Below are 24,717 nucleotides of genomic sequence, written 5' to 3'. Positions count from 1 at the left end.
CAAAGGACAGCTTTTTAGTTGTTACAAATGAAGTTTATCAGCTATATTACAATACTTAGCCTTGTCTAGGAGCCAAAATGCTAGTGGTTGATTTTTTACAGGCAAAATCTTGTTACTCAAACCAATGTTAAATTTATTCAGTGGTTAATTGCAATAGCTCACAACATAAAATGTCAGGAATATTTATTCTGTGCAGTGAAAGTAAAAGATAATCTGCACACTTCAGCCTGAAGCTCTAAAAGTTCTTAGTAAGGGGATAAAACTTTCTCAGGACACAATTCATAATTTAAAAATGAACTGGGAAAATGTTTGACTGCATTATGTGGAGAAATGTTAATGTTTAATCCAACGTTTTCTGTGACAATTTGAAATCATAAATCAATTAAGAGAATTATACATTCTCATTGATTGACAGCTTTGTGTCTATTTTTTATATCCTCCATATTATACCTTAAAGCCATTACATTAATCTTTCATCTTTTACATGGGCTCAGGAAAATAAACAAGTCAAGATCATAAGGCTTTATTGGTCCATTTTTTTATAACAAAAATAATATTGAAAGTAAATACAATTTCCTTAAATGTTTTTTAATACCCTTTAGCATAAATTTGTTACTAACCTTGCATTCAGCAGTAGCTTCATTAACAAGTTCTTTTATATGATGTAACATAACGTCGATTTCCCTACTGTGCAAATCTTTTAGATTCTCCTAATGAAATAATGAAAAAAGCATATTAGCTACATCCTCAGAAAAAAATACAACATTGCATAGCTTATGTACAACACACAGAATGTTTGATTACACCTATGATGTCAGGCCAGCTTAGTGTTCTATCATTACGCTGCAGTGCTACAAATGTAATGGTACCCCATAATCTATGTTTAAGCCTCGTAAGGAAGCTATTGGATACCAAGATACATTTAAGGGGTACTGTAGGCTGGCATAACATATTTTTGCAGCGCACAACAAATTATTAATTTTTCTTTTACACATATGAATGGCGTATTGAGAAAGTGCAGCCTTTCTTATTCATTTACTTCATGTCAACAATGATTAATAGATTTTTTTTCAAATGTGGTATCCTTTATAATCAGAATTCTAATAATTGTTATTGATAATTGATTACCAGTTTTCAAAATGTTTCAAAAAATACAAACACTGTTAGTACCTGATCATTAAACTTTATCAATTTTAGCCTTGCCAATATACCATCCAACCACTGTTCAACATATTCTGCCAAAGAGAGCGTAGCAAAAGCACGGTCAACAGGTGGTGAAAAATATATGATTGATCCAATTAGGTGAACATCCAACTGAACCAAAGGTAAAACATCTCCGTCGTTCTAGTAAATCGAGACAAGAGAAAAATTTTCTCAGTATTTTTAAAATATTTTAAGAACTTAACATTAACTTATATCGATAATTAATTAGCAAAGATTATTCTTAGAATTTATACCAACTGTTACCAAAAACTATTTTTTTTGTTCTTGCTTTTTAGTTTTTTGTTTGTTTGTTTATTTGTTTGATTGTTATTTTACAGGACCCTCAAAAGACTTCAATGATTTACTGTTGTTCATAAAACTCTCCGCCAAATCCTAAACTCTTTGCACCTTACTTGTGAAATTGAAATAAACATCATATAAGTAACAAAAATAATATTGGATATGCGTTATCAAAAAAGAAGCTAAAACAAACAGGTCATGAAAGCAGTATTTATATTTCCTTTTTACAGGAGCATTGCACCATAGCCTAAAGCACTTAGGATGTTTTTATTCCTTTAAATTAAGCGACTAGATTATGTAACATTTTACCTTCAGGCTTTTTACTACCATATTGTTGAACAAATTTTGCAATGACGTTATGACTGATTCTTGCACACCATTTAGAACAATACTATTAACATGTTGAAGATATGCAAGCCATTGTGGAGAAGATCTACTGATATGCAAAGCCTCAAAGGTTTGAGAAAGTAGCGTATGTATTTTTTTGTGACCAGATACTATTTTTACGTTGATATCATCTGCTTCATACCTTAAATAAAAAATAAGTATAAATTTTGTACTGATCTAAGATCGAAAATTTGGTCGAAATTTCTTTCTTGTAACTCTTCCCAATTTGATTGTGACAAAAAAATTTTATTAGCAGTGTTTAAAGAGCACTATAGCGTGTCTTGGGAACAAAATGATTGTTAAGTTTACTTCTACTCAACAAAAATTAAATAAAGTAAAAAGTTTATGCATTTTACATAAAAATTACACAGACATTAAACTTCATGGTATGCTTACAATGCCAGTACTATGACAGTAAAAAATAGGTGCAATGAGCTAAGCAGCCCAATGGGTTAACAAGTCCTTAACAATAAGAAAAAATGAGTAATTTTCTTCTATAGTAAACATTAAGCGATTATATCGAATCGTATAAGAGACATCCTGGACATTGCTGTGTAATAGTTACATACGTCTCATTTGCTACTGAATGACAAATTAACCATTTTTAAAATTACGTAATTGCATCAATAAAGTTGTTCAATGTCAATATTTTAGGGTTGTGAGGTCAGTCACCATAACACCATGTTGGCAGCTAGAGGCCACTGAGACTACATTAGTTCCCTAAACCAATTCAGGTTAATGATGTCTTTAAACCCTAACATCTTCCGAGCAGTTCATCAAAACACATGACCCTTATTCAAGGTCTACACAATAAACAATTTTTACAAAAAGCAAATATTCATAACCACTGATCAAAACCACATAATCATCACTATTTTGATCACAAGCTCACAATTTTTAAATAAAAATAGCTGATTCAAAAATTGCTGATTCATCAAAATTTTATTTTTGTAGGATTTCTCCAGGACTCAATGAACTAGGGTTATAAAAAAACACAAGCTAGATATGATTTTAAAAATAAACTTACACTTTTAGTTTGTTCAATTCCTCAACTTTGTGTGGAAATACTAGCTGCTCGGCATATTGCAATTCCAGCACTCTTGCTGTCCAGGTATTTACAATCACTGAAATGCTGTGAAAATTTTCTTGGACACATTGCACAGTTTGGTAAAGATCATAACACAGTAAATGAACAACATTTTCCACGTAATCACAAACTCTAATATCTTTCCAGGTTAACTTGTTTAACCCTTCTTTCAGTAGCTGCAAAGAAATAAAATAAACACGGATAAAAAAAAACTTAAAAATGGAAAAACGCAAAGAAAACTTTGGACTCAAACACAGTATAAGAGTACAAGCATAATGACAAAATTTTGAATTATTTCTTCTAAACCAAAGAATGTTACCTTCCACTTCAGAAAAAACGTTTACTCATTGTTTAAAAAATTAGACTACGTGGTTATAACTTTTACCAAAAATGTCAAATAAATTTAGGAATAAACTGACGCCTTCAAAATAATTAAAATTAATTTTTTCAACATAGGAGGATTTTTATTGGCAATTACAACTAATTATTTTAGTGTAATTACTATCAAAGAGTTTGATAAAATGATGTAGGTGTTGTGATAAACAATAGTTAGTTGAAAAGAAGTGATAATACTTGGATTAAAAATGTTCGAAAAATGCGCTCCGCATTATGTTTTCACGGTTATCACGTAAATCAGAAAATCAAATTTTCTTGGCATTAGTGAAGCCATGTATTAGCGTGAAATACTTCAAGGCTGATAAACATTACAATAAAGGGGTCTATTATTTGAAACTTGTTTGGCATATTTTCCCATCAGAAAATCATAAACTATATTACAAATAACATTTCTGCTATTATAAGTACAGCATTTCCCTAAACATTCTGGTGATGTGATAAGAAAGATATATTTTAGTTAAAAGTTTTAGCTTTTTTTAGAGATACTAAATTACAAAGAAATTGATAATCATCAATTCGTTATCCACATCAGATATATTTACAGAAATGATAGATTAACCAGCTTCATAAACTAACCTCCTCAGCTCTGATCAATTTATCATTAACAAGGGGTCTCTCAATGTCTTTCAACTTATTCAGGACAGTAATATACTGACACAATGCAGTACTCAATCTCATGGAATGAGAGCGGATAGCTGTTACATCAACATATTTCACTTTCTGCATGATTTCGTCTGAAATGTCAACATTAAGTGGTGGAGAAATCAAGTAATGTATTTCCTTTAGTTGCTTTAAAAGTTTGTCATCTAAGTTTACTTCAATGTTACTTAAACCATAAACCTAAAAACAGATTAAATGTCACATGAATATTTGGTCTTATACTATACCTTAAGCTATGAACGCGGTTATAATGCAATAATATGTTTAAACATAAACATATTCTGATATATAAAGTTTCACGAAGGGATCATTAGGTTCAGGATTATGACATCTTGCAATGCAAAAAAATTTGTTTTTTTATAAAAATATGTTTCTCTGTTGGTCATAAAACTCTCCAACAGATCCTGAAATCTTTGCACCTTGATTGCCAAACTGGGTGATAAATTAGTATGCAGAATAATGCAAACGTGACTAAAACGTGACTAAAACGTGACTAATGTCGAAGTATGCATTCTTACAAGTATAGGTTCATTTAGCTTATCCAAGATACCAATGTGAAATTCCTTTAGCCAAGCAACAATAGCATCACGTTCATCCCTATAAACAATACATCACTGTCATAACGCTCACCAACATTGGTCCGTAGTAATCGTCTAAATAAATCTTTTAGTGTTTTTAAAATACTGATGGTGGAGAGTTACCTTTTCAGATCCTTAGAAAGTACATGAAAAGAATCTTTTAACTTCCAACCAAGCTCACCCTTGAAGCACATGGGAGCAACTAAATTCAGTAGTTTCACCAATTGCTATAAATGAAAATTATGAAAATTATTTATTATGTATACCTATTAACTTCTCACATTAAACAATTTCACCCCTAACTGTACCATACAAATCTATTATCCTAAACTCAGCCTATTCATGATGTATCAGAACGCTACTTTTATAAACTCTTTTTGGTATACCAGTAAGACAGATTGACACATAGAAAAATCTGGGTCATTTTGATGCTTGCCAATACTAATCAGATCTTTAGTGATTTGGGGGTCAATTTTATTCTAAATATGCTTTTCAAACACATGCATATTTTTTGATTTCACTGATGGTAACGTGTGCCAATATAAAAGGATATAATTAGCATTCTCAGTGACCATTAAGCAGCTCAATTTGAATTTATCCAAATTTAGAGACTTGATAGTTCCTGGGGCAAAGCCCAGAGGCAGACCGAGAAAGATTTGGCAGGAGGTTATAAGGACAGACTTGATGCAGAGGAAGTTGAGTTTAGATCTAACACAGTCTAGATCAGATTGGAAGAGGGTCATTAATATACCCCGTCCAACCCATGCTAGCTTGGAAAACAGACGTTAAGCCGAGAATGATGAATGATGATTACACACAAATCAACATTACACAAAAGGATTAAAAATATTTTCTAAAAATAATGGTAGCATATGTTGGTGTTGCTTTATCTTAATTAGAAAACACTCATTTATGATAGGGAATGTGGAGAGACATTAGTGGCAATGGCCTTGAAAAAGAATGAGCAAAACATTACAGTGTCCTATACGAAATTATTAGCTTACACCTTTTTTTCTTTTCAACAAAGCTTTCTTAAACAAACATTAGTCAAACACTACAAACCTCTATCCGTTTGTTCAGAGAGCGCAGCCATAATAGCTTATTGGTAAGAGGTGGTAGATGCAAATGACTGGATGTGATGGTAACTCCTTTTAAAAACAGTTCTTCTGTTGCCTTTACTTGTTGCATTACATCAACAACAAATTGTGACAAAGTGCTTTGTAAGACTTTCTAAACAGTAAACATTAGAGCATTTTGTGATATTTTTGTTCAATAAGCTGAAACTACACTTTTTGCTGAGCCCCAGCTGTTGAGAATGAAATATGGATGTGCTATGATAAATATTCACCTATGTATACACACCATCCGGATAGACTATCTGAGTTCATCACTAACATATTTCCGCACAGAGTGTAGTGGGTTCATCTGCGGCTCCCAGTTCTGGGGACCCCTGGTCGAATCCCACTCACTGCAAGGCAGTAAGTTAGTGATGAACAAAGTAGTTCTTCTACGCATTATACTCGCCCGTCATGATAGAGGTCTGATCGCGGTGAAGTATTCTCTGTTGAGAATGAAATACGGATGTGCTATGATAAATATTCTGGGGACCGCAGATCGATTTCTGCTCACTGCCAGGCAGTATGTTAGTGATGAGCAAAGTAGTTCTTCTACAATAAAACAGTTTTTATTTTATTTTATTTTCTTTGTAAATAGAGCCTGTGTTGTGGTTTTTTCACCTGTGTCTGCCATTTTTTGAGGGGAATTGTTGTTGTCTTAGGTAGGTTGTCTTAGGTCGTTTAATAAAGAAAGTTGTGAACAAGAAATAACATAATAATTACATATTATAGTATTATAGCACAATTCCTTTTGATGAAATATCTCTAAATACTTCTTGACGCTGTTTAATTAGGGTTAAGATTTATTTATTTATTCAAAAACAAAACAACATTTGGCATTGTATTGTATGGTAGTTGGTTCTTTGCTATCTGAAGTAATTCTGTCTCACGTGTAAACTTTATGCATTACTACTAGCTTATAGTGAGAGATGGAGAAGTTGTTATTAATGTTGTAGAGTACAAAGAAACATATAACTTAAGATCAAGTAACATAAAAGAGACTAAATAGAACTCTCTAATTTAAAAAATCAGAGTCAGTTTGACCAGATAAGAACATCAGTTCTTATCTGGTTTGTGATAATACACAATTAGATCAATTTTTCAGGCAATAGTAACACATTTATTTTTGTTAATTATTGATAATTTTAATGCTGCCACATTGGTTCAATAGCTAATTTTTATTACAACATGGTATATACCTTATATAATAATATGCTAAGTCTGTGACAGACATAGTGGATGTGCTTAGCTTTTTTTGAAGTTGCCGAAAAATACATATTTTAATGGTGATTAACAAATTAAACGTCATGATGTCAATAACATCAATTTAACATCAATGCTTAATTTGAATTAAAAAAGCCATTACAATGCACTTATTACTTAAGGGCCAAACAACTTGGAAACAGGAGAAAATAACTGATATTGTCTCCTGTGTGCGTAACTTGGAACTGCCTGGGACCAAAAGCTGCATCAACCCATCCATTTCGAAACAGTTAGGTTGATGATGGCATTAAAAAACCATTTAACTCCAATATCTCTTTAAGCATCGGTCAAAAGTACCTGATTTAATACATTTTCTTGATCAGCATTTCAAGATCTATACAATAGAGGCAGCTTAAAAAAATATTTTTTATTGGACTTTGACCAGACTTTGCTGAAGTCAACAAAGACTGCTTAACCAGTAATCAAAACCGGGTAATCCTATACATTTTTTTGATCAGCTTTTCAAGCTGTACATAATACAGGTAGAGACTAATAAGAAATTCTGAGAAAAATTTCTTCGTGTATGGACGTGTCATTGCTCACATCATCAAAATTAAATTGACAAATCTTTTTTATTTATTTCTTGTGTAAGTGCATTTTTCCATAGGCCTTATTAACTAGTTTATCATACTGCTTTGCATATTTTGCACATGCAAAGTGTTTGCATCAAACTTTTTACCACAAGTGGCAACAAGAAGATAATTTAACACAAAACACAAAACAACATTTTGTTGTTAAATTTCTGTTTATTACCTGTAACAAAATGTAAAAACCCACTTGATTTAATTTATTGTTACTTGTAACGAAACAAATCTTGAGTGGCAAAGAAAGTGTTGCAGGTAACAGAAAGCAACACTAAAAACTCAAGTGGCCAATTTTTTGTTTACGTGCTGTGCCACAAATTAAACATAAATTTAGAATGAAACAAATGCAAAAAAAAAAGATCACAAAAACCTGAATAAGTTCTCTTTTAGTAATATCTTCAAACACATCAAGCAATCGAAGTTTTGACAAAGTATCCCAACCATACTTCAAGCTTTCTGACAATATAGAACCAAGCTGGATTTCCAAATTCTGTAAAAAAAACATTAGTAGCCAGAAAGTTATCCCATTATGTCCACAGGGAAGAGCTCAATAATTAAATAGAACTGAGTATAAAGCTTACCTGAACAACAGATCGAAAATGAAAAAATGAGCACTCAAACTGCTGATGCTTTCCAAACTCAAAGACATCCTATAACAATAATGATGGTTTTACCATAGGGACAAAACAATAAAAATGAAGGTACTTTGATGAGCTTACAAATTTCCCAAGACACTTTCTTTACCTTGACATTTTTGTTAAAAACATTTAAGGCTTGGCTAAACATGTCGCAGGTTTCAATAATTTGTTCATTTGTGTTAACATCACCAGCACCTTTATTATCGGTCGCCATTTTAATTTTGTCAAACTGTTGTGTAGCTGCAACCAACTCTATTACATCATTGCATCTTTCCATAAATGAATTTAAAATGGCGAACACTTTGCTTGTTCGAACAGGCCATGGGGAGTTCTCCCATCGTCCTTCCAATTCTACCATACCAGTATGTTTAGGCTTGGTGAAAAGGCCAACACCTCTTTGTGTCCGAGCATTGCGATACACTGAGCTGTGCCAAACAACACCAACTTGGTCATCACTAAAAGAATTTTAATGTCATTTTTGTGAAGAATAAGGCATTTGATAAAAAATTAAAATTAAACTTTATAGGTTATAAGCAGTTTCTTTGCTCTTGGCCATAGTGAAGTGTTTTAAATTACCTGAATTCAGCTTGCTCTTCAACTTTTAATCTGTTAATTGCATCAGCTTGATCTTTTGTGTCAAGATATGTTCCACGAAATGCTGCACAAATCCTTAATGATTCTTTTAGATACTTGTTACTCTAAAATGTTATTCAGTTTAACATTGGTTGGTATGATTGTCATTGAATAAAAAAAATAAAAATGTAAAGTCACTGCACATTGTTTAGAAATGCAAGGTTAATGAAACCATTATCTCACTTCCTCTCAACTCTGGTCAAGAAGGACATAGCTATTTGTTGTTTGTGAGGGAGTATAGTCTTGCACAAAAATTAATACATGTGAAACATGTTTTTGTTGTAAATACGTCAAAAATTAATACGCATGAAACAGATCTTTCTTTTGTTTTATTAAAATTAGTACAAATAAGTTAGTACAGTCGTATTATCCAAAAACAAAAAAATACCTCAATATCCTCAATGAAAATATCACCCATAATGAACTTCGCTTTTGCAACAACTTGGTTTGATATCATAGTTAGCATACGCTTAATATTGACAGGAGCATGGTAAAATCTAAGAATAAAAATACAAAAATAAATCCTTGATAAAATTATGTGGATGTGAATTTCCTACTCCAACATCAAAATACTCTTACCTAGAATATGTCCATATAAGAAGCAATGTATGCATCATTGGTTTGAAACACAATGTCAGTTCGTCAGAGTCACATGACACTGTCATAGTTTCGAAATATTTTTCCAATGTACCAAGGTAAATAAGATTATGCAGTACTTCTTCCTCTGCCTAAAAATATAACAATTTCGAAGTTTAATCAAAGTGTTAAGCCCACCTAACTTTTAAAATTGGGCTAGCTATATTTTGCCAGATTGACTTTGCTAACTGTTCTGTGAATAGGTCGTCTATCACTATCAGCCAATGTTGTAGCTAGGGCTCATATTTTACGCTTGACGACTACTTTATTTTATTAAAAGGACCCAAATTTCCAATTTAGAATTGCTTTTTAGTCGCAGCAAAGTCAAAGTCATGAATTGAAATACAAAATAGTTCGAACCAAATATAGCTTAAAAAATTGTATCAAAAATTTTGAAGGTATCATTGTAGATGATAAAATAATCTTGCCTTATAAATTTCTTTTTTAATAGCATGGAACGATCTAGCATAACTGCTTCCAGCATCTTCAAGTGCAGTTAAAACATCAACTATCTGAGATGAGGATAACTGTGCATTAATATTTTCAATCATTGAAGCTCTGCCTCTCCAAAACTAATAAAAAACACAGTTAATCATTACTCAAAGATACATGATTTTTTGTTCGCTGTCACACAGGTGGATTCATGCTGAAGATGCACAAAAAAGTAATGTCCAGAATACGTACAACAGGTAAAATTTTTATGTCTGATGTACCTCAGAGTAATGTTTGCAATAATTAATTTTAACAGGAACATATAATTTTCACAGTTCACAAGTCTTAATATTTTGCGATAATTAAATTTGGCACATTTTACGAAAAAATAATTTGATGACATTTTGTTTCTTAATTTACACCCATTTTTTAAGGGCTTTTATTTAGAGGGTATAGAAAAAAACACAACTGAAATTGGCATTCACATTACATATATTTTATGTAGTTCTAAGTATGGTTTTTTAAACGGGGAAAAAAAACAAATTTTGTGGGCATTAATTTTTGCAAATTTGTGGATAGCAAGTTTCTATAAATCATTTTTGCGGGAAACTAATTTTCACAAAATTGAAAAATTTGCAAGAATTAATTTCCTTAAGGTATGTATGGGATGGCTGAACGTTCTGATTTCTCATAGACAGAAAAAATAGTCAGTACGCAAGAAAAGATTTGTGCCACAGTCACACAGAATAGCAAATGTGATATATTCATCAACTTTGTTCGGACAGGTGCATCACCATGGAATTTAAAGGATGTGTGAACATGACCCAATGAACTTTTCTATTGGTAATCTTTATAATAGCTATTACCTGTCTGTTCAAAATGGTAGCTTAATTCCAAAATCCACACACGTAGCTCATTAAATATGCTTTTTTACATGGGTACAAAGTTTATTAATGCATTTTGTCTATCTCCGCACAATTTAATAAAAGTGTTAAAATGTACACACAAAATAGCAGATACAATACACTTTTATTGACTTTGTTGTGTCTGTTACCTCAATTTCAGCTAAGGGTTCTGGAAGGTTACCATGAATCTTTTTCAGGTAGTGCTGTATATCAACTTTCAATGCAGTCTATAATGTACAAGAATAATAAACAAAAGTTTAAGTCTGCCCAAATGTTTTTGCAAATTATGTAACAATATGTAGTAAAGTGGATTCGTTCGCAGTTCACAGTTATGATAACTGTAAATCAAGTAGTGCTCCCAATCTGGCAGTATTTTACCAATGCACGGATAGCACTGTTTTCATCTGCCTAATATTTAATCCTTTGTATCTTTAAGTTGTGGAAGAATAATAAAAGATAAACAAAATGCAGGTTTAAAGCAAGAGCATAAGAAATTTTCTGAAATTTATGCAACTGATTTCTACACAAGTTTCTATATTCACGAGACAATAATTAAAACTTATATTTGCATAGCTAAATTTAATTTAGTCCTACTGTTACCATTAAAATACTTCATAATATTTATCTTTGGGTTGTTTACAGAAATATTTTGTGGAGAACTGAAGAAAGCACTGTATAAGACACCAAGCGTTAAGAACTGGGAAATTTTAAGACACCTAGCACCACGCAGCTTGTTTACCGATAAAAATTAATAAACTTTTTTTAGAACTTGAAATTATGTGCAGCTTTAATGTCATGCTTTTTCTTATATGTTTTTGAAAAACAAATGTTAACTTTTATTGTAAATTGTAACTGTTTATTACTTGTTTCTTAGATACAAGCAAATCTCAACTAAAAAAAGGTGATCCTAAATTTTTAAAAAATATAAATCCCTTTTTTATTAACCCTAATTGTGCTGTTTTCCATAACTTATAGTTAAACCTTGTTAAACCTTTATATATTGTAACTTATCATAACTCTTATTTCACTTTAATTTTCTGAAAAAAAATGTTTCCATGGCAACTGTTTTTCCAGACAGAAACGTAGGCTACTAGGCCATTTGCTTGGTTTCTGATCAAAAAAACGCTTTGCACTAAGAAATAGGTAAACTGTTGGATAAATTTTGCAGAATGTCCATAAGTATTATCTTACAACAAAAAATTTGACAAAAGCCTATCCAGTGTAGCCTTGGTTGTAAATTTCAATGTTTATTAACATTCCAGCCAAATACATTATGACTGCATAACCTTAGTACAGCATGCTTATTCCACGTTCGACCATAATAACAGGTTGAAAAAAAAAATGATCAGATGGATGAAATAATGATTAGATTGATAAAAATTGATAAAAATTGACTAGATTGATGAAAAAATGACCACAGTGGAGAAAAATCGATCAGATTGATCAAAAATAATTAGAATGATTGTCAATCATTTTTGTTTCTTTTCCTAATTTTTTTTTGGCCATCATCTTTTTTTTAAAATGACACAGATGACACACTTGGCCTACCTTATTGCAAGATGAATACAAATGCATGTAAGCCTAGAAAGTTCACTTCAAAAATAATAAAAGTTACTATACCAGATTTCCTGACCTTCAAGAATCAACACTAAAAATTTATGGCAAAGATTTTCACTTTCTTCCAAAAATGTTTAAAAAATAGGAAATCAATATGTTCAATATATAAAAAAAAATCAGCAGGAAAGGGAAGTCACAATTTAATCAAAAGTCTTAATTAAAGATGTGATAACTGCAATATACCATGCTGCTTCCAAATGCATATATTAAACAAAGATACTATACTTTAATTTGCTTTATCCAACCAATCAATACAGTTTCAAGGATATGAACCACAGTTAAACGGCGATGGCCGTAACAAGCTACTTCACTTAGTACATCCATTGATGGTAAAGCTAATGTAACAACACCCTAAGAGTAGATATGGAATAGGTGATATATATAATTTCATCATAATTATAATGACCAGATTACTCAGTACATTTATTTCCAATTTCATGAGTAAACATATAGGGCCTATGCAAGCTTACTCAGAAAATTTTATTGTGAACCAAGTGGCAGATTCCAAGTTATTGGGGCACTGGAAAAAAAGAGGACCTGGGACTAAAAAACATGTGTCATTTTTTGGCAAGAAAAATTATGTTAATCAATTCACCTTTATAATATCATTGACGAAGTTTAAATATACATCCCTAAACAGGTCTAAAATTACTGATGACAGAAAATGTTAAAATTTGCTATCCCTTAATTATGACATTATAATTTATGTAGCATAATTAAATCTGAAATTCTTTAAATGTGAATGTATCGAGCTCTTTTTTAAATAAATTAAAAAGACTTTGTAAGCTCTATAATATAATTCCAGAGTAAAAATATAAAACATCCATCATAGACAAGAAAAATTAGTCTGTGATTAAACATCAGGACCAAGCCAAAATTATTTGTATCGTAAATAGGTTTTTCTTCCCCTTAAAGAATGTAAGATCTTTAAAAAAAGTCTTCAGTTGTTGATTGGCTATTTAAGCATTGTGTTATTAAAAAAGATAGGTGTCAATGATATGCAGGCTCCTCATTTTAAGGTATGCAATCATTTTCTTTTACCTTATCATGTACGTAGATCAATAAAGGTACACCATAAACTGCGTACTCATCATTAGGCTTCACAGTAAAACGATACAGTAATGACTATCTCATAGTGTGAATTTCGTTGTTAAAACTTATTGAAAATAAAATCTCCTGAAAAGGTATTAAAATTCAACTGGTTCCTAATCATGCGAAATAAAAAACAAATCAAAGTTTCAGCTCTTACACCTCCTACCCATGACTTACCTTATCTTTTCCTACCATTACTTGCGTGGAAGCCATTAACCGATGCAGCAAATCCAAAATTTTGTCACAGCTTACAACGCCTTTTTCTTCTATACATATCATTGGTAGAAAGATACATCGTGTTAACACTTCAAACTGCTCAACAGAATTAGTGCTCCAATCCATGTAGAACAAACTGCGAGCATAATTATCACGGGTTATCTTCCCACTTCCACATACGCGCAAGAATACAATAAATTTTGTACCAACAACCTCGGGTGCATCAAAACTTGCATACAATGTTTGATCATCTTCATTTGATTTAAAAACAAACACAGCTGACTTTTCTTCATTCAAAAAAAACTGCAGAAAGGTAGACCTGTACACAATAGAAAGAGTATTATATAACAACAGAGGCATATAAAATATGTATATGTGAGATATTTATATATCCTGTTGTATTTATCAATACTATATGAACACACAAAGAATATAAGGTATAAATTGTTATACTTTAAACACATATAAAAATATATCAGGGCTTAACCAAAATTCTCAGTATAAATAGTTGTTAATGAACAGACAGTTTCCAGTTCGTAAGGCAAAGACAACCTAATAATTTATTCCATGGGTTGGATCTATATTTTTAAAAAATCATAAAATAATAATACAGAATATTTCAAAGTTTTATTTTGCCAACAAAGCCAAAAATTAAATACTTGTTGAAGAAATAATTAATTTACTTTTAACATTCAGTCCCTTTATCATGCGCATCCGGATCTATATATGTGATAACAATTTCTATTCAAGTAACACACACTCCGAACTTGTTGGAGTTACTTGTCATTGTTCACAGCATACTTAGGCTATCAAATCTTATTTGGCTACATCCAAAATCTGAAACTGCGCTAATTCTTCGATGTGAGTGGGTAGTGGATCAGATTGTTCCATAATGTGGACTTTGTGTAAAGTGCACCAAAGGGATTTTCTATGCGGGTTACTCGACTTACATGTCCATCAAAGTAAAATCTTTGCATCCTACTGGCTGCAGAATACAGGTCAAATGGTTTTTTCCTCTTGCTTCTAGTAATAGTGAAAAATGACTTCTACAAACATTATTGATATATACTTCACAAACATGTGTTCAGATAGCTAATTGAAGCATTAAAAATGTATAACTTCTTCGCTTATCCTGGAAAGCTTAAAAAATTGCCGTATTTCATTCTAAAATGATGAGAAAATGACCATACAATGCTTAAAAAAATTGCTTCATTTTGTTATAAAAGAGCAATCAAAATGACTATTTTTAAATGGAGTTAAATGAACAATAAGCTCATGTGAATTGTGGTGACTGCAGTAATGTCTCTGTTGCCTCGTACTTACTAATGTTCTTAGGATGGCATATAAGGGAACTTTACTTGAAATAATATTGACCAATACAGGAAGGGAGGCTTGCCTCGCCTACCTGCCTGTTTGATCATTAGGTATTAAACCTCTAAGATTCCCTGCTTATTAGGACAAGCCTATATACATACTTGTACATTGTCCATTTCAAGTTTTGCTTTGTAAACAACAGTAAAATATAAAGGAAGTTTCCACCACATACCTGTACTTCGCTTACCAATTACTCCAGCTCATCTAACAGGGATTTTTTCGTTTTAGGGGGATAGTCAATTTCCTAACTACGATAAGGCTACCGTATTTTCCGGAACCCGCACATCGTATAACCCGCAGTTCAGCTTTTTTAGGGAGTTATAAACTAGATGCTATCAGATAGCCGGCACATTCCTATAACCCGCATAAAATTTCATTAAATGTGTTTTACTTACCCGCACCTTTGCATAACCCGCATTGTGTTAGAAAAAATTTCAGCGTATTTTTATTTACGCTAATCATTTTATAAACATGTGCGTGTATTCTGTGTCATTTTTTTTTCATGCTGGAAACAAGTGGGGGACGTTTAAACTTGTGAACCCCAAACACGAGAACCGAATGTCTGAACTAGCAACTCTCTCAGTCAAAACTTCCTTTTCTCCGATTGCCAAAATAATAATGAATTTAAAATTAATTTGAACAAGTCGATCTTCTGCTAATGTCGACAGTACTGAATCAGACAATGCTATTTTCTTTTTATTTGTAGACATTAGTTTCAGCCAATAATAACTCTTTCTTCCTGTGATTAAACAAACAAATAAAAAAAACACGCTATCAGGTTATAAACCTAAAGTAAAATCTCTGTTTTTTATGTATATTTCAGTTTTTTGGCATAAAAATAAACAACATAATAATTATCACGTATTGTCTGTAACAGCGATGTACGGAACGTTCTTTTCTAATGTTTATATAATTTTGTGATCCATTATTTCCAGGAATCACAGCGTGGATGATAAAATGAATGGCGGCAACGAGGAGGAGATAGTTGCAAGTGTCTCATTTATTGTATTTTATATTTTTTTTTCATATTTTCAGTGGCCACCTGTTGCTTGAAGGTAGCAAAGATAAAAAAATATATTATCATCTATACTTCAACTTTAACATTTTTCAATATTTTTAGCAAGAATTAATAATTATGTCCTGGGCACTAGGTTGTGAAATACATGTCAATTAAACCTAAAAATGATACCTGCTATATTGCTCTATTACCATTTTATTTCAATGTGCACAATGTGATTGCAAAGATATAAATAGATTAGAATTACATTCAACACAAAAGAATAATGATTTCCAGAATTGTGTTTCAGAGAGAGCTCGTAATATTAGCATTGGCAAGCAAAAGAAAGTTACAGCAATTTCACTATGTGAAAAAAATTAATCATGTAGTTGAAGTAAGATTACGTAGATATAGGATCGGTTATGCAGTTATATTAATGTACGCATTTTATCCTGTTGGTATATACTATTTTCTTCATTAAATGTATAAACTTTAAATTTCAAAACAAATGACAGAAAATGTAAAACTTATCACATAACCTGCGCCACATAATAGCCCATAATAGCAAACAAGTCTTATTTTAGTAAAAAAAATTATGTTAATCAATTAACCTTTATAATATCTATGCATTGATAAAGTTTGAATGCACACACCTAACAGGTCTAAATTTACTGATGAAAGAAAATGTCAAATTTGCTATTACTGAAATGTGACATCATAATTCATGCAGCATAATTAAATCTGAAAATCTTTAAATGTGAATATCTTGAGAGCGAGAAGAGCTTCTAAAAAAATTTAAAAGACTTGTTAGCTAACTTTTTAAGCTCTATAATATAAGCCAACATTATTTTATATCTTGGGTTCCCTTTAAAGGACAATAACATTCCTTGCATAAACAACAAAAGTTTAAAAACCGATCCACTTTGAGCTGGCCATCAGATCCGTTAGCAAAGATTTGTGGACGCATTTGTCCCATAAATGCATTTGCTCATTACTTTTCATTTTGAGGTTTGGTTCCTTGTTCTCTGGTTTGTTCTGCAAAGTGGTGAATTTGTGACTCAGAAATATGTCAGTGCCACACTTAATGTATTCCTAAAATGCAGTGATAAGGTTGGTCTAGTGACTGTTATTAGCAGATATATTCACTTATTAGTCACAAGGTTTTAGAAAACTGGTGTACCAATATTGCCAATTTTAATAAGATCACAAGGCTATGGAATGTGAGAGCTTCTCTAGTATGTTTGGTGTAATTTGATATATTTAACATTAACATTTTCCTCATTCAAATTAATCCACAAAGTGCTTATTGCAATTTTAACAGCTGTACCTTCTGAAACCTATGAGGAAATTTCTAATGCTGTTTGCATATTTTGGCCTTTTACGAGTATCAGAGTATGTTTGTCCAATTAAAACAGCCCATCTCCATCTGATTTTTGCTTCTCTTCATGTAATGGTACCCTTAACATGACAATTAAAAGTTCCAAGACTGACCCTTTCCAGTCCCGTGATTGTTACCAGCGATATATACATCTTTCAGATGGAGTGCATAAGCATTGGTGTCCTAACATGGCTAACCTAAATAATTTCCATAAGTTGTGGGATATACGTTTCGTATAGTTTTTCTTAACATTTTGTAGTTGAGCTGCTCTCTTTGTATATAGATCGTTGTGTATTCTATGGAAACATTTTTCTCACCTAGATTTTCCTGTGTTATGCTTGTGCTAATTTGGGACAATTTGGGGATATGCTTCCTAAGTCAGCCAAAAATTTGGACAGATATTATTAATTTATAAGAGAATAATGAGATATGAGGATGTAATGCTGTGGAAGACACTCACAATTGCAGTGCGGCCAAGATATATATGTCATTGTGAGTGTGTCATAACCATTCAAGTGCATTATGATGAAGAGAATAACGAGATATGCTGTGGGAGACACTCACAACAGAGTGCAGCCCGATGTACATGTCATTGTGAGTGCCTCATACCATTTAAGTGCACACGCTGGGGTTATTACTATTTTTGTATCTGCACATGTATCTGTCCCGCCTGTTATTGTTTAATCTTACTGCCTGGCATCACGATCCAGGTCCCAAACTACAATTGCATTCCAATGCGAAGGATGTTGTATAAATGTATCATTAAAATGAATAATTTTAATACCCTTAATGGCAATTAGCACTTTTAAACAACAGCTTTTTTATACATTACATGTAAAAACAAAAGACTTCATCATATTTTATTATTATCACACACAATAATAACAATAGAATACGATTAAATTAGTGTGCAAACAAAATAAGGTTCTTTATTTAGCCATAAGGTTGTTACATGACATCATATAGTGAAATTACACTATCTCCATAAAACTTAAGAATATTTATATTCTATAAGTTTATAAGTCTATAAGTTAAATTTTATAAAAATAGAAATAAACCTTATTGGGTATTGTCGCCTGCGAAAGAGGTTGACATCAGTATTTCCGAATATAATATAGAATAATATAGAAAGTAAAATCTTAAAAAATAAAACAAAAGTTTCTTATGAAGCATTTTCATAGATTTGTTAATTTGTTTCAATAGAAATGCAAGGTTAGTATAGGAATAGACAAAAAAACTGAAATAATTCTGCCATCTACAATTATAGTTATTTAGTTTAAAAAGCAGTTGGGCTGCAAAACTGTGACAGATTTTGACACATATAGACAGGTTACACAGGCAGGTTTTGTTTTTTAAAAATTATGTTTTACAAACTGTGTAACTGCAGGCCTGGTCAGGAGACGCGTGCGATCGCACACGCACACGCCCACACACGCGCAAAGAGGTTTACGTGAGCGATTTATCGCTCACGTAGGAGACTATTTACCAAAATTTTCTAGAGATCCTACGATCTTTTTTTTTACATTTTAAGAGAATCTACTAAATAAGCGCCACCAAAAACACAAAGCTTATGAAGAACGATTGTGTTATTATGAAGAACATGAGGTAAAGAGAATATTAAGGTTGGCTCCTTTCCTTCAAGCTGACACTCTTATGCTTGGCTGGTGCATTACACTGAGACTCAAACGAAAGACAGAAGACCATTTGGAACCATGCGACAAGTCAGTACAACTTTCATCGTCACAGAGAATACTGTGAGAAGAGTGCGCACCCATGCAAGTTAAATATAACCAGAACATGGGAGAGGTTAGGTGCCCTGTACCTTAATACAGCTTTCGGACGAATGTTCTTGTGATGTATACCAAAGAAAAAACATGTTGAATAAAGTTTTAAAAATATAGCAAATCTGGCAACACATCATCGCGTTCAACTTTGCACTTGTGGTTAATACGTTTTACAAAATTCATTTTTATTGGGTTTCGTTTTAAGCCTGGCATTCCTGCATCTGCAGAACGAAATTTTTTTTTGTAACGGTGACCGAAAAAAAAAATTCAACCCTCGCTATGTTACTGACCCGGTCAGGCGACATCATCATCATTCTCGGCTTAACGTCCGTTTTCCATGCTAGCATGGGTTGGACAGGGTATATTAATGACCCTCTTCCAATCTGATCTAGACTGTGTTAGATCTAAACTCAACTTCCTCTGTATCAAGTCTGTTCTTATAACCTCCTGCCAAGTCTTTCTCGGTCTGCCTCTGGGCTTTGCCCCAGGAACTATCAAGTCTCTACACTTTCTTACCCAATTATCCTCCTCCATTCTTTCCACGTGCCCCAGCCAATTCAATCTTCTTATCTGGATAACATCTTTAATTCTAAGGAGACTTAGCCTGCTTCTTAGCTCATCTGAACTCTTTCTGTCTCTCAGACTGGCGTTACACATCCACCTAACCATTCTCATATCACTCCTTTCTAAACGGTCAAGATCTTCCTGCTTCACTGCCCATGTCTCACTACCGTACAACATAACACTTCTTACACAGGCCTCATACAACCTACCTTTTACCTCAATTGACAGGACTCTGCTAGTCAACAAAGGAAGTAACTCTCTGAACTTTTTCCAAGCAGAACCTATCCTGCAAGTAACACTTCTTCCAACACCCCCTTCACTGCCCAACATATCACCTAAGTAACAGAAGTTCTCAACTATCTCTAACAAGCCACTGTTGTACATCATTAAAGCTGGAAATACTTCATTCTCTATAATCTCACCTTTGCAACGCTTGCATACAAACTGTATGTCAGCTCTTAACCTTCCACTAATACTACTGCACTTCTTATGTACCCAATGCTTGCAAGTCTGACAAAAAATTGAGTTACTACCAACCCCTTTCCTGCAAACTCCACAAGGCCACTTTCCAACTACAAGGTCACACTTGGCTGCAATGCTACTAATCATGACTTTAGACTTTGCTGTGTTTACCTTTAGCCCTTTCTCTTCTAGTCCTTTCTTCCACTTCTCAAACTTTTTAACTAATTCTTCCATCGACTCTGCTATGAGAACCAAATCATCTGCATACAATAACTCCCATGGACAACCTGTTCTGAACTCCATCGACAGCGCTTCTAAGAGTAGAATAAACAACAAAGGACAAAGTACAGAACCCTGATGTACACCAACATTTACACTAAATTCATCACTAAGTGAATCATTAATCCTGACACGACTTCTAGCATTTCTGTACATAGACTGTACCATCGTAACTAGCCACTAATCCACACCTAATTTTTTCATAGCCCACCAAATAACTTTACGTGGCACTCTATCGAAAGCTTTCTCTAAATCTACAAAGGCAAAATAGAGATTCTTTATCTTTCCTAAATACTTTTCCTGAAGCTGTCTGAGTAAAAATATTGCATATGTAGTGCCACGCCCTGGAACAAAACCAAATTGCATTCTCTAAGTAACTTATCAATCACTCTTTCAATAACTTTCATTACTTGATCAACCAACTTCAAACCTCTATAGTGACCTCTTTCTAATGCATCACCCTTGCCCTTGAAACAATTCACTATTACACTCGACTGCTACTCACTCGGAATAGCACCATCCTTTATAATCTGATTAGCAAGACTTGTAATAAGCTCAACTCCAATATACCCAGATGCTTTTACCATCTCTGCAACAATACCTGATACTCCTGCAGCCTTGCTAATCTTCAATTTCCTAATAGCCTCCACTACCCACTCTGTCTTGATCTGCATAGCTGGCCCTTCTACAACATCATCATCAGACAAATTATCCTCGTCCCAATCAAACTCAGTGTTAAGCAACCTCTGATAATGATTCTTCCAAGCTACCCTTTTCTCTTCCTCTGTGCTAGCCAAAACACTTTCATCATTACATATACACTTCTCACCTACAACATCTTGATTAGTCTTCTTCATTTGCTTTGCTATCTTGAATACCTCATTGCGCTGGTCTTCCCTTCTTAACACATCTGCAAATCTGTTTCTCTCTGCTTCTGATTTTGCCTTATACACTGCTGTACGAGCGCAATGCTTAGCTTCTAAGTAAATATTTTTACTACCACCTGACTTCCACTCTTTCCAAAGTTTCCTCTTTTCCTTTATACACTGGTCAACCTCATTATTCCACCACCAGGTCTGTCAATGTCTAGCTGGTCCTTTCTTCCACCCACAGGTATCATCAGAAGCTTCTAGAAGACAATTCTTCAAAGTAGTCCAAGTACTCTCAACATTGCCACTATCACATTGACCATTGTGGGCTAACTGCTGAACTTTTGCACTAAATTGTCTTGCTACAATCTCTTCCTTCAGCTTCCAGACTTTTCGACGGGGCCTGTACTTTCCCTTGGCTTCTTTGACACTCTTCAAGATAATATCACAAACCAGCAACCTATGCTGGGAAACACACTCTTCCCCCGATATAACTTTCACGTCTGTGTCTTACAACCACCTGACTCATATGTTATCAGCCTACTCTGTCTCTTACTGAATGATGTGTTGCAAACCACCATGTCCGTTGCCATTCCAAACTCAAGCAATCTCTCCCCTTCCTTATTTCTGCTCCCATAGCCTCCATGCACACCTCTATAACCTTCAGATGACTTCCCAACATGACCATTAAAGTTGCCGCCCACCATGACAAGTTCAGTGTCTCCAAACTTTGATGTGACTGCTATTAACTCATCATAAAACTTATCTTTATCTTCCTCACTGAGTCCACACTGTGGAGCATACACCAACAGAAAAGTGACAATCCTATTACCTATCAAAAACTTTATCACTATAATACGACTATTAACACGCATAACATCTATTACTTTTTCTACCCACTTCTCTGCAACAAATATGCTAACTCCTCCATATCCATCACTATTACCAATCCAAAAGAGCTTATACCTTGCCCTCCTACCTTCCACAAATCTCACTGAAGCTCCTCTCCACCTAACCTCCTGAACACAACACATATCAACAGATCTACGTTCTAACATTTCAACTACTTCACCTGCTCTACCTCTCAGAGTACCAACATTTACACTAGCCATCCTCAACCTAGTGTTATCTACCTTGTGATGTGATAGCTGGGTAACGGTCTGACGATGCTCACACCTGACATCTGTCCTTCTGCGCGACAAATTCACTCCTTAGAGTTCCAGCCCCTTTTACGCAGTTTGTCTGATCAACTATTCTTACAGCCATTAATAGAGAGTTTTGGCATTGTTTTACAGCTGGATGCCCTTCCTAGCGCCAACCGTTCACAGACCGAACTAGGTGTTTTTTAAAGTGACACCATCACTATGTGGCATTTCATGGAACTTCCACAATGGCCCCTTTAAACTAAGGTATGGTGGAGGACGTTCAACTCCTCTCTTGTCTCTTAAGGAGACCCTTCACTCTGAAACGGCAAACACAAATATTTCGATTCGTAATAATAATCGAAAAAATTGTATATTGTATTAAAAAGAAGTCAAGAAGTTCTTTCCACACGAAACAGCAGGCAATAAGGCAGCCCTGTCCTCGGTTTTGTGAGAAGAGATGTTCTGCGAAGACTCTAACAATTGAGTCTCCTGTACAGTTTTGCTTCATGTTAAAGTGTGATGGTGACAAGCATTTTCGAAGCATGTCACTGGCGACTTATGCGATATACAACCTAATGATGCCCTAACCTAATAAGTTCATCTAGAAACATAAAAAGACAGTTGGCAGTGAACTATTAACCTAACGAAGTTCACCATCCAGAAGGTATGTCAATAAGACTTGCACTCCATTTTCATTTGTCATCGTCTTAGGAGATCAGTGCATCGAATTTATGAGAGGTCTAGCCCTAATAAAAGGTGAATGACGAAAGATATTGCCAGCTGAACAATTTCACTACAAAAAAATATTGCCGACACAATACCGATGCAAATGAGTTGAAATGAATCTCAAATCGTTTTATTGCCAACGTAAAAAAATTCTAATTTTAGGGGCTCTCGATCGAGTATTTTTGTTGATATTTTTGATCAGCGACAACTGGATTATTTTTAGTTTTATTTTACAGATCAAGCATGTGCATGTCGTAACTTTTTGTTTCATTGACCACTCACGCAAACTAATTTGCACAGGCTTTTGTGATCGCACGTGGATGGCTCACAGAGATTAATTTACGTGAGCGATTTAGCGCTCACTGGGGTAAATTTTCACGACCAGGCCTGAACTGGTGATATTCAATTGTGCTTTTACCCCAGTTTTACTTGAAAGCTAACAGATATTTCTTTAATTTTTTTCTGCTTAATGCATTTTCTTTTACAATTTAAACAGTGCACAACTTTTTTGCAAAAACGATACATTCAAGTTTTAATATTCTTTTAGCAAATTGTGATGGTGAATCTGTATACAATAGTATTTTGGTCGTTTTCCAACATCAGATAGTTTAATGTGGTGTCAACTAAATAAGACATTTTGTAAACAAACTAATTATTTTTAAAAAAAAATTTAAGACGTTATTCTAGCAGGCTTTCACGTTGGCACTCATAAATTTCTGGCACAAATGCTAACAGTGTTAAGACAGGTAGAATTTCGTAAAAATAAAGAAACAAAATGAACAATGAAACAAAGTACAATGTAAAAGTTGTTTAAAATTGATAAAAAACAGTTAGAAAGGCACACATCCTTTATGATAAACAGGCTGTTATGTCTAGAATTATCAACACATTCTCTTTTTTGTTTGTACACATAGAGATAGAGCATTTGGTAGAAACAACTCATGTTTTTAACAACAATCCAGATATAAGCATTGTGTATATACCTTGAATGTTCATGTCCAAACAGTTGCTTTAATTCTTCAGCAGTTGGTTTTAATGAAGATATCACGTGTGTCTCTATCCACCTCAGTCTTTCATCAGATTCCATATCAAATTACATAGCAATAAACCTTGTCGATGGACATGTTTTTGTTTGTAAGTCATGTATAATTATGAAGTTGTTAAATGCTGAAACAAAAAATATAAACATAGTTTTTTGGCACCCAAATTCGCGAATTATAAATTTTGGAGTGTTTAGGGTATTTTTACATGAATTTTTTTTTAAATTTAATTGCACAATTACATTTTTCCACTATAATATATTTGTTTTTTAAAACAACCTATAGGCAACCAACCTATACCTATAGAAGGTGAAAAAGATGTACACACATATTATGCTATCAAAAACCCCTGATGGC

The 24,717-nt window shown here is 33.3% G+C and overlaps 1 protein-coding gene across 3 annotated transcripts in view; it reads right to left on the bottom strand.

The window, feature by feature from the left end:
- The window catches only part of LOC130636487 (uncharacterized), a 64,708-nt gene extending 40,201 nt beyond the window's left edge, over nucleotides 1-24,507 (bottom strand). For 2 of the 3 annotated variants that reach the window (XM_057446223.1, XM_057446224.1), the window contains exons 1-19: nucleotides 24,304-24,507; nucleotides 13,704-14,061; nucleotides 12,660-12,785; nucleotides 10,967-11,044; nucleotides 9,909-10,052; nucleotides 9,424-9,572; nucleotides 9,233-9,341; nucleotides 8,788-8,909; nucleotides 8,318-8,666; nucleotides 8,155-8,223; nucleotides 7,944-8,063; nucleotides 5,674-5,841; nucleotides 4,735-4,838; nucleotides 4,552-4,630; nucleotides 3,950-4,213; nucleotides 2,918-3,153; nucleotides 1,813-2,032; nucleotides 1,171-1,344; nucleotides 621-710 (exon numbers count right to left, since the gene is read on the bottom strand). In XM_057446223.1, the coding sequence (XP_057302206.1) occupies nucleotides 621-710; nucleotides 1,171-1,344; nucleotides 1,813-2,032; nucleotides 2,918-3,153; nucleotides 3,950-4,213; nucleotides 4,552-4,630; nucleotides 4,735-4,838; nucleotides 5,674-5,841; nucleotides 7,944-8,063; nucleotides 8,155-8,223; nucleotides 8,318-8,666; nucleotides 8,788-8,909; nucleotides 9,233-9,341; nucleotides 9,424-9,572; nucleotides 9,909-10,052; nucleotides 10,967-11,044; nucleotides 12,660-12,785; nucleotides 13,704-14,061; nucleotides 24,304-24,407 (3,063 nt within the window). In that variant the 5' untranslated portion in view covers nucleotides 24,408-24,507. The remainder of the gene's footprint in view (nucleotides 1-620; nucleotides 711-1,170; nucleotides 1,345-1,812; nucleotides 2,033-2,917; nucleotides 3,154-3,949; nucleotides 4,214-4,551; nucleotides 4,631-4,734; nucleotides 4,839-5,673; nucleotides 5,842-7,943; nucleotides 8,064-8,154; nucleotides 8,224-8,317; nucleotides 8,667-8,787; nucleotides 8,910-9,232; nucleotides 9,342-9,423; nucleotides 9,573-9,908; nucleotides 10,053-10,966; nucleotides 11,045-12,659; nucleotides 12,786-13,703; nucleotides 14,062-24,303) is intronic. The other variant, XM_057446225.1, reaches the window with a different exon arrangement.
- Between the last annotated feature and the right edge of the window lie 210 nt (nucleotides 24,508-24,717).

The sequence above is a fragment of the Hydractinia symbiolongicarpus genome, chromosome 3 (genome assembly GCF_029227915.1).
Source record: "Hydractinia symbiolongicarpus strain clone_291-10 chromosome 3, HSymV2.1, whole genome shotgun sequence".
NCBI classification, from domain to species: Eukaryota; Metazoa; Cnidaria; class Hydrozoa; order Anthoathecata; family Hydractiniidae; genus Hydractinia; species Hydractinia symbiolongicarpus.
The sequence above is the reverse complement of the archived record's forward strand: the minus strand, read 5'-3'. Positions and strand labels throughout refer to the sequence as shown.